The 8881-nt window shown below is 51.7% G+C and overlaps 1 protein-coding gene across 2 annotated transcripts; it reads right to left on the bottom strand.

Moving 5' to 3' along the window:
* Positions 1 to 4591: 4591 nt before the first annotated feature.
* Hand2 (heart and neural crest derivatives expressed 2) lies at positions 4592 to 8875 on the bottom strand. Of its 2 annotated transcripts, XR_002817850.1 has the most exons (3): positions 8204 to 8842; positions 6531 to 6888; positions 4592 to 4612 (listed from the first exon to the last, which is right to left on the bottom strand). XR_002817850.1 is itself a non-coding variant. In XM_004640229.2 (2 exons), the coding sequence occupies exons 1-2, from the start codon at positions 8753 to 8755 to the stop codon at positions 6790 to 6792; spliced, it is 651 nt and encodes a 216-aa protein (XP_004640286.1). In that variant the 5' UTR covers positions 8756 to 8875; the 3' UTR covers positions 5405 to 6789. The 2 variants fall into 2 exon arrangements, 1 of the variants encoding a protein (XP_004640286.1); XM_004640229.2 differs by lacking the exon at positions 4592 to 4612 and having other exon boundaries at positions 5405 to 6888; positions 8204 to 8875.
* Between the last annotated feature and the right edge of the window lie 6 nt (positions 8876 to 8881).

The raw sequence follows: 8881 nt of genomic DNA, 5'->3' as shown, positions 1-8881 counted from the left end.
AACTGAGACATTCTGGGCCTATGATGCATGTGGACTTATTCCATCTAATTCATGTAAAAGCTCACTTATACTCTGAGCCTGAAAGCAAGATGACATAAGTGATGTGAGTTTTCTTGTTGTTGAATTGGTTTGAATAATTTAGAAAACTGGCTATTCGTCCTGGCAGGCTCCCCTCAGGCAGGCTGTGGAGAATTCACTCACCAGCACTGTAGAAAACTAGCCATTGTCTGTCCTCCTTCTAGACTATTTAGCCATTGTCTGTTCCCCCTCTAGAAGCAGTTAAGAGTTAAAATGGAGAGAACTTTTTCCACTGTTGGGCTCCCAGTTGTTTTAATACTCTTGCATCTCAAGATAAAATTTGTCATTCTGCAGAAATCACGAGGCTACCTTCTTTCTCTCTAGGCACATTCACTTCACCTCTGATAGAACACGGCCAGCTTGCCCTTTGCGTTTCTGTGGGAATAAACTGCAAGCTAGGCAAAGGCCTCCCCGCTGAGCTACACCTCCAGCCCCCTGGGTTAGCTCTGAATCTTTGCATTGCCTAACTACATTGAGGTGTAGGGCTGATGCATGATATAGGAAATTTCCTTCCTGTAGAGATTTAATTTTAATTTAATTTTATTTTTTTTGCGGAACCAGGGATTGAACTCAGGCCGTTGTGCTTACCAGGAAAGCACTTATTCTACTGAGCCATCTCCCTGGCCCCTGTAGAGATTTTAAATAATGCAGACGTTGCCCTACTCCTCACTTCTTCTTGATAAGGTCCCTATCCCAAACGTCCAGCATTTCACACCCCGCTGGGAAAGCCTGCTGAAGTGGGGGACCAATTGCTTTGGGTGGGTGTGGCCTCAATCAGGGATTCTGGAATCCCTGGTTAGGTTTTGAAAATCAGTCTTTGGACTCGAAGCCCCGACCTGTGGAATCAGAAAATCTGGTGAAGCTGGGGTGAAATAGGGCTGGACTTGTGATTTCATCATTTTCTCTGGGAAGAGGGTAGCCCTTACTCAGAGTTCAAGGTTCGTCATAGCATCGCCAACTCCACCGGAACCTAGGACAGCCCGCAGGGCGCCATGGTCAGAGGTCTGGGCATCTGACTGCATATCCAGGGATTATGCACCCATAGTTAGCCTGCACTCTGAAGACTGCGACAGGTACAGGACAGAGCTGCCGGTAAGCATGCTCGCCCTCGCGAGGTGTTAGGCGGCAGCTCACTAGACCCGTTAGGCTTGAGTAGCAGGTGCAATGACACCGTCCTGTAATCAGCTTCTGCCAGCGCTCTCCATCCACAAGCCAGAAACTCCAATATTTTTGCTTCAAGGCTATAGGGGCCGACGGGTGCCCAGGTGGGGCGGACAGACCTAGGAGCTGTCCTAAGAGCAGACTCCGGTGTCCCTCCGTCCCCAGCGCGACTGCCACTGCAGCCCGGGCCGCAGCTCTTGATGTAGGAGAGCAGCGTTCTGGCTCAGGGTTTGCAAAGAAGTTACAGCAGATCAGGCCGGACGTGGGCGGGATTCCCCCCCCCCCTTCCAGGAGGAATGCACGAAACTTAGCCAGTAGGAAAATTTAAAGTGGGGAGAGGGCACTAGAAACGTCCACTGGCCCCTCCTCGCCCCAAACAAGGAAAACAAAATCGTCTTCTTGGCTAAAAATACATATTTAGAAAATCCCCGCTCGCAGGCGGGCGGCGCGCTCCTGCTGCCGGCCTGGCCCGGGGAGGACTTGGCCGCGCAGCCGCCGATTACACCCAGCACGGCCGGGATGGCTCCGAGCCGTCTGCCCTGACGTCAGCGGGACTCTGGCCCCGCAGCAGCGAGATAGGCGAGCGGGCTGGGCGCGGGCGGGCGCGGCGCTAATCGCTCCCAGATGTCTCCAATAGCGGAGATAAAGACGGACAGAGGGGCCGGGAATAAATTTGTAATCAGGGCTCTACCATCTGATCATCAAAGAGGCCCAAAAGCCGGGAGAACTTGGAAGCCTGTGTATATAGGGGGAAGCGTTTGGGACGAAAGGTAGGGCGCGCGCCTCTGGATAGGAACTGACCAGGGCAAGGTGGGGCGGCGAGGAGGACAGAAGTTTCTAACTTCTGTGCGCACAGAAGTCCGATACTCAGAGTACTATACTCTCCATTAGCTGCCAGGCCAAGCCGCCTAGCAGTGGCAGGCTTCTTAGAAGTGGACAGACCGCTGCAACGCTGTACGCCGGCTGAGCGATAAGGCGGCGCTCTCAGAACTGTCCGGCCCCCGGAAACGTAGGATTGGTTTCCTCTCCCAGAGCGGCCCCTCTCTGCTTGTCTCTTTTTTAAACAGTTAAAAAAACACATAGGCGTGCCCCCTCCCCCCACTCCCTCCAGCAGCACCGCCCTGCACGGAGGAGGTATTTTAGTGAGGGTTGCTGAGCCTCTAGCTGGTTCCATTCCTGGCTCCCGGGTTTTTCTTGATGAGAGACCGGAGGGCTGGAACAGGAGTGCTGAGCGTCAGACAGGGAGACTCATTAGCGCCCCCTCCTTGTGCGGAGATCTGGATCTTAAAAGCTGGGCCCTACGAAAGGAATGTTTGCCCTAGGGTCAGTGGATTCTGAATTCGGTAGAGACGTAGCGCCCAGGGTCCAGATTTAGTTCTCTATGGGGCTCAGCCTCAAGCCTCCCGTTTGTAGTTCAAGGAGCGTGGGTGGGACTTAGGCCCAAGAAGGAGACACGGTGTTAGATAGTTGTGGAAGAGAAAATGGTGAGCTGCTGGAGCAGCTTTAGAACCAGGCTTGGTTAGAGCTCCGGGAAAGGTTTCCGGCGGTCTTGCCTCTTCTGGCATCATGCCTTCTGCTCACTGCCCCTTAAACGCGCACTCTGGGCCACTGCAGCTCGTCTGGGTTCCCTCTGCAAAGCTATGGTCTGGGAGAGATCGTGGGCCTCCTCCAGCTCGCGGTTGCTTTGTTTTGGGGCCCATTATCCTCCATTCCCCTTCCTGCGAATTCTGCAAGCCTCTAACTGCCAGTCTCCTTCCCTAAGAAGCTAGTAGCGCTGAGATTTTCCTCTATTGCGGACAGCAGCCGGCATTCAGAGGCAAGGAAAGGAAACTGGGCCACCATCTGCCCCAAACTCACACGCACATATTTTCTAAGAGGGCTGCCCTCCTGGTGCCACTGCTGCAGCCATCTCCTCACTGAAGCAAACCAAGCCACGGTCCCCTCCACCCAAGGGCAGCTTAGACTAGGACGCCCACCTTGGCTAGATGTTCGGCCCCACCACCTGGCCCACCCGGATTTTGGAGTGCCCCCACCTCCAGTTTCCAGCCTGTGGCTTCCTTTAGAAGGGAGTCTCTACTTCAAGCGATCTTGCTGTCCCATGAGAATTCTCCACTTGTAAAAGGCAGAAGAGCCGCTGTCAGTACCGGATCAGGGGACAAAAGCCTTGGAAAATTGAGACTACGGGCAAGGAGTGTGACAGCCCACACTGGGGACTTTGGCAGACCGTTTCTTGAGCTGAGAATGGTCTGCACATGAGAACCGGCACCCATAATGGCTGATCCCTCGCCCGCTGCTGCTCCAGGGTTATCAGGCTTTTGGCCTGCGCAGCGGTCTGGGGCCGAGCCCTGACAGCCAGATCTACCATCAATTTACCTTCCGCCGCCCCAGCTTCCCATTTAGCTTTTAACGTCAAATCCTACATTTTTGTCGGCTCCGGCCTGTCTAGAGCGCTTGTGATTTTGCTGCAGAAGTGATTGCTCTTAACAAAATGGCAGCAACTACATTATCCAAGCAATTAAAACAAAGGCCTTTTAGCCGGTCGGACAAGCAGGAGATTGGAAAGTGTTTTTTTTTTTTTTTTTTTTTTCAAAGAAGAAACATAGTTAAAAGAGAACAAATTGTGTAGAAAAGGAAAGAACAGAAATGCAGAAGAAATAGTTATTTAACTGCCTCAGAACTTGGACAACGAGGAGTAGGAATGCTGGGTGGCCAGGAGCCTTGGGATATGTGATGTGGGATACAGGGACGTTGGGAGGTCGGTCTCCCAAGGGAAGGAATAATCTGGGTGTTGTGATGGTTGGTCTTTGGCCAGTTGAATTATGTCTCTAGTTAGCCACTGTGGGATTCGGCCAGCAGCCATAGGTGAGGAGAGCGATTAAGCCACCATCTGCCAAGCAGGTTTGGCTGCTTGAGGTGAGGGACAGGGGTCTGCTGGGTTTCTATACAGTTGAAGTTCCTGGAAGGTGGACCTGTAAAGCACATGGGCTAATGGGCTTGGTGCTGCTGGTGGGGAGGATGTTACTGCCGCAGGAGAGAGAAGAGGTCGGCAGAGCTTGCTTCCTGTCAGACTAAGAGCTTGGTGTCTGGAGTACAGGTCACAAAGTATGTGTTTCAATAAGCAGCTGCAGAACAGTGCACCAGGATCTTTGGGTTCCCTTCTGCGGGTGCCTAAAAAGCTAGAAAAAGAGTTAAAACTAGCACAAGTGCATTAAGGCCCAGGTGGGATGACCAGTTCCCAAGGAACCCACAGGCACATGTGCGCAGTGAAGATAACCTTTTCTGTTCTTGTTTTTTAAAAACAGTTTCCACTACCATTCCACTCACCACTTTCGTGGACTGCTTTCTTTTGCCTCTAGGACCTGGAGTCTTTCTCCTAAGTGGATAAAATAAAGGAGGCTAAAGGCAAGAAAGAGGGGGAGACACTTGGGCAGACAGACAAGGGTTGAGAGACCAACTGAAACCAGGGCGCGCCTCCCCCCACCTCCCAGTGCTATAAACAAAGGCAAGTGTCTGTAAACACAGCCCCTTGCCCACCAGGTCTGCTCAGCAACCGCTGACCTGTAGGGAGAAAGTTCAGATCGCTTTGGCCGAGTTGTTCTAACCCCGCGCCCTCCCGTTGTCAGCAGCTGGCAGAAGTACGCAAAGCCACTCGCTTGTCTCCCTGGGCCACTTGGAATTCGCCCAGACTGGCCTGATAAAGCCTGTGCAGGTAGGTAATCGGGTCACAGTAGGCACCAGCAAGGCTTGGGAACCCTCGGGATATCACAAGTCTGTACCCAGGGCGAGATGCGAACATCACCTGAGGATGGGTTTCAAGATGGAAACTCTCTGGCAAGTCTCTCTAACAAGAGATTTATATAACGCAGCATTTCATGGAACAAACCTCTTTTTAATATGTTTCACCTTTCTTCCTCCCCTTCCCTCTTCCCCCCACCAAGCCTGCAGAGTTAGTATTTTATAACACTTCAGTTTCTCTGATTTCTAGAGCAGAGTCCAGCTCCAGCCAGTCTACAGGGGGAAAAAGAGGCCGCAGGGACTTTCTTCCGGGACATTACCGGACTCTGGGACACCAGAACTCTGACAGGATGAAGTCCTCGGCTGCTGGAAGTTGGGTTAGCTTGCAGCTTGCTCTGCCGGTCAGACTCCAGACACCGCACAGTTAATATTGAGTTCCTTGTAGCTCCTTGTAAATCTAGCCCACCCCATGCCCCCCTTTAAACCTGTGGTCTTGTTCACAATTTCTTACTTGACGTAAAATTCCTTGTTACCTAATCATACCGTTTTTTCAAAAGCCCTCCACCATCACCAGCCCTGCCTGCTCTGAAGAGAATCCTCCCAATCTAGGTTACAATCAAAACCTTCTCTTTCTCCCTCCCTTTCTTTTCCTTTTATCCCCTATATTTTAAATCAAACAGTCTACAGTACTTCCTGAGGGTGTAATAATGCCTGGGATTCTTCTCACACCTCCTCCACTGAAAACCTCTCACCCAACACAAATCTAAGCCCCCTCCCCAGTCAGGCATCTGATTAATTTCAGGAAAGTAAAGACACTGTTCCACCCTCTGAGACAACTGAGGATGTGCCTAGGGTCCAGAGGCTTGTGCAATAGGCGACTCATTGGCCTCCTGGGAGGCTGGGGCAGAAGGAGAGAGACAGGCCGACAGGCAGGATTTCCATCAAAGATACATCTCTTTAACAGTGCCTCCTCAGCCTCACCGGGACAGCCACCAGTCATGTTGATGGATCGGAACCACTGACTTTCAAATAAAGTTAGAGGCAAGTATGATAATTTAGTTTACTTCTGAATATTTTAAATATTATGAAAACAAGTATAACAGCTTTGTTTTCAAAATTCTTTTGAGGTATCAGCCATTAAAAGATTAGGATTTTGTAAAAAAAACACACAGTGGTTTATTGAATACTTACAACGCTTACACCTTCAATATTAATTAAATTCCATTTAGTTTTAGAGGACGGAAGTGCACAAAACAAGCAACTGTTGGAAACATCTTTGAGTAGGGAATGATCACATATGAATGGACAGCACTAGTTACTGACCCCAACTGAAATGTTAGTGGCCCTGTATTCTGTTTTGAAATAAAATTTTATAATCATCAGGAATATTTATATCCAAAGGCCAGGTATCAAAGATATACTTCACATATGCACTAGTGTCTGCTGTTTTTATCTTGGGAGGGGCTGGTTAGGTGAAGAGGGACATCGGTGGTGTCTACACAGCCAACAGGGGACATTCACACATACAGAATCTACCAGTCGAAGGGATCCCTTACCACATGGGAGTGTCCTCTTCATATTAAAATATGGAATGCTTTTCTTCAAATATCCACTGTTTTGGAGGGAAAGGTAGGGGAACAGATGCCTCAAACAGGGGCAAAGAGAGGGGGACGAAAATTGCACATAAATAAACCGGATGATCCAAATGCGAGTAGTCCTCAGAGCCTCAGAGCGAAGCTGAGGGCTGGTCTGGAGTCCTGGGTCTGTGTCTGGCACACCGGCCCCTGCCCACTCGCTCTCTCCTCCTCCTCTTCTTCACTGTTTGAGCTCCAGGGCCCAGACGTGCTGCGGCCAGCCTGTCCGGCCTTTGGTTTTCTTGTCATTGCTGCTTACTGTGCTTTTCAAAATTTCATTCTGGGTAGAAGGAAGGCGAGAGCAAGAAAAAGCGAAGAGAAAATCAGAGAAGATACCTGGTCTCAAGCCACTCCCGTATTTCCTGGGCCAGAGGAGAGGGAGGAAGGGAGGGAAGGAAGGCTGAGAGGAGAGATGTTCAAAGTCCCAGGCCCTGCTGCAAAGCGAGTTGGGGCTTGCAGCGTCCTAGCTACCACGGAGGCCTCTGCGCTGCAACACTCAACTACCAGATCGGCAAGTTTATAAACAATCGCTGGTTTTCGAGTCATTTATGGAGGAGCCCAGGGTCTTTTTTTCAGACTCCAGATGTAGGGGTAGTGTGTGTGTGTGTGTGTGTGTGTGTGTGTGCATGTGTGTGTGTGTGTGGGCGCTAAATATGCCTTCTGTTTTCAATAGCAATGCCAGAGCTACATTCTAAGAAAAATGGGCGGAAGGCCACACTGCTCCAGGCAGGCAGGGCCTTTCAGCCAGGGGCTCTCCGCTTCCAAGTGAGAAGCTCCTTGAAGGCCTCAGATTTCTGGGCATTCCAAAAGGTCATTTGCTTATGCAGCCACCAAAGGGTCAAATGCTCAAAAGGAAACAATCTCAGGAAATGGGAAGAAAGAAAGAAAGAAAGAAATGGGATTATTCTTGGGGCATACATGGCAATCACCTGGCGTCCTCAACACTACTGCATTGTGGGCACTTGTTAGGAAACTAAGGGAATTTTAAATGGCTCCGTAAAATTTGGTGTTACTCCTAATAATAACAGCTGTAGTGATATTTAAATTTTGTCTTAAAATGTATAGGCTTGTTCAAATAAAACATCACAGCCAAAGAGAAACCTGAGCTGTATTTCGAGGTTCAAAGTACTTATTTAATATTTACCTTTATGTCTTTGGGGCATAGCAATAAGGGCAACCATGAAACTCTCAAGATTCAGAATTAATGGCTACCTGGCGTTTGGAGGGTGAAATAATGGGGACCGAGAGCTTCTTTCATTAGAAATATCAGACAGCAAGGTCACATTGGAGGGCAAAAGAAGGCTCTCATGGGTAAAAAGTGAGGGGCCCCGCCCAAGCGTCTGGACCAAGAATTGGGAGGCTCTGCTCCTCACCCGGAGGGTCTGTCAGAAGGGCCAACCATCTCTCTTAAGACTTCCCCTCCTCCTGCTGAATCCTCCCCCATCTCTGTTTATGCAGGAATCCATCTCTAGCACAAGCTGATGGAATCAACACAGCTAAAGAACGAGGGTGCCACCTCTCAGCCTGGAGAGAAGCTGGGAGACGCGGCCCTCTGAACCCCACACCACCAACCGCCCCCTGCCCTTGATACTGACCAGCTCTTTCTTCCGTTTCTCCTCTTTCACGTCTGTTTTCTTGATCTCCGCCTTGAAGGCCTCCGCCTCGCCGTTCTGGTCGTCTTTGGCCAGCAGGTCCATGAGGTAGGCGATGTAGCTGGTGGCCAGGCGCAGCGTCTTGATTTTGGAGAGCTTGGTGTCTGCGGGCACGTTGGGGATGCACTCGCGCAGCTCGGCGAAGGCGCTGTTAATGCTCTGAGTCCTGCGCCGCTCCTTGCGGTTGGCGGTGCCTCGGCGCTTCACCGGGCGCGGCCCCCCCAGGCCCGGGGGCCCTGCGCCGGGCGGCACTCCCCCGTAATGGGAGTGGTCCAGGCTGGCGGCGCCGCTGGCATACTCGGGGCTGTAGGACAGGGCCATGCTGTAGTCGGGGGGCGACATCTCGGGGTGACCGATGAGCCAACCGTGGAAGTAGGGGTTCTCCTCGTGGCTGCAACGGCTGGCTGCAGCGGCGGCGGCAGCGGCGGCGGCGGCGAACGGGTAGCCCTCATGGTGCACCACGGGGTGGTGGGGAAAGCCCCCCACCAGACTCATTTCGCTCTCCGCGCCCCTCCACGTGCCCCAGCGTGCTCGCAGCCCCACCGCGCCCTCCGCCCGGGGCCCTGCTTCGGTGCTCGGCGTCTTCCCCCACCCCCCACCCCCCAACCCCCGGGCGCCCGG

The sequence above is a fragment of the Octodon degus genome, unplaced genomic scaffold (genome assembly GCF_000260255.1).
Source record: "Octodon degus isolate 3935 unplaced genomic scaffold, OctDeg1.0 scaffold00121, whole genome shotgun sequence".
Taxonomy (NCBI): Eukaryota; Metazoa; Chordata; class Mammalia; order Rodentia; family Octodontidae; genus Octodon; species Octodon degus.
This window is presented reverse-complemented; position numbering and strand designations above follow the sequence as displayed.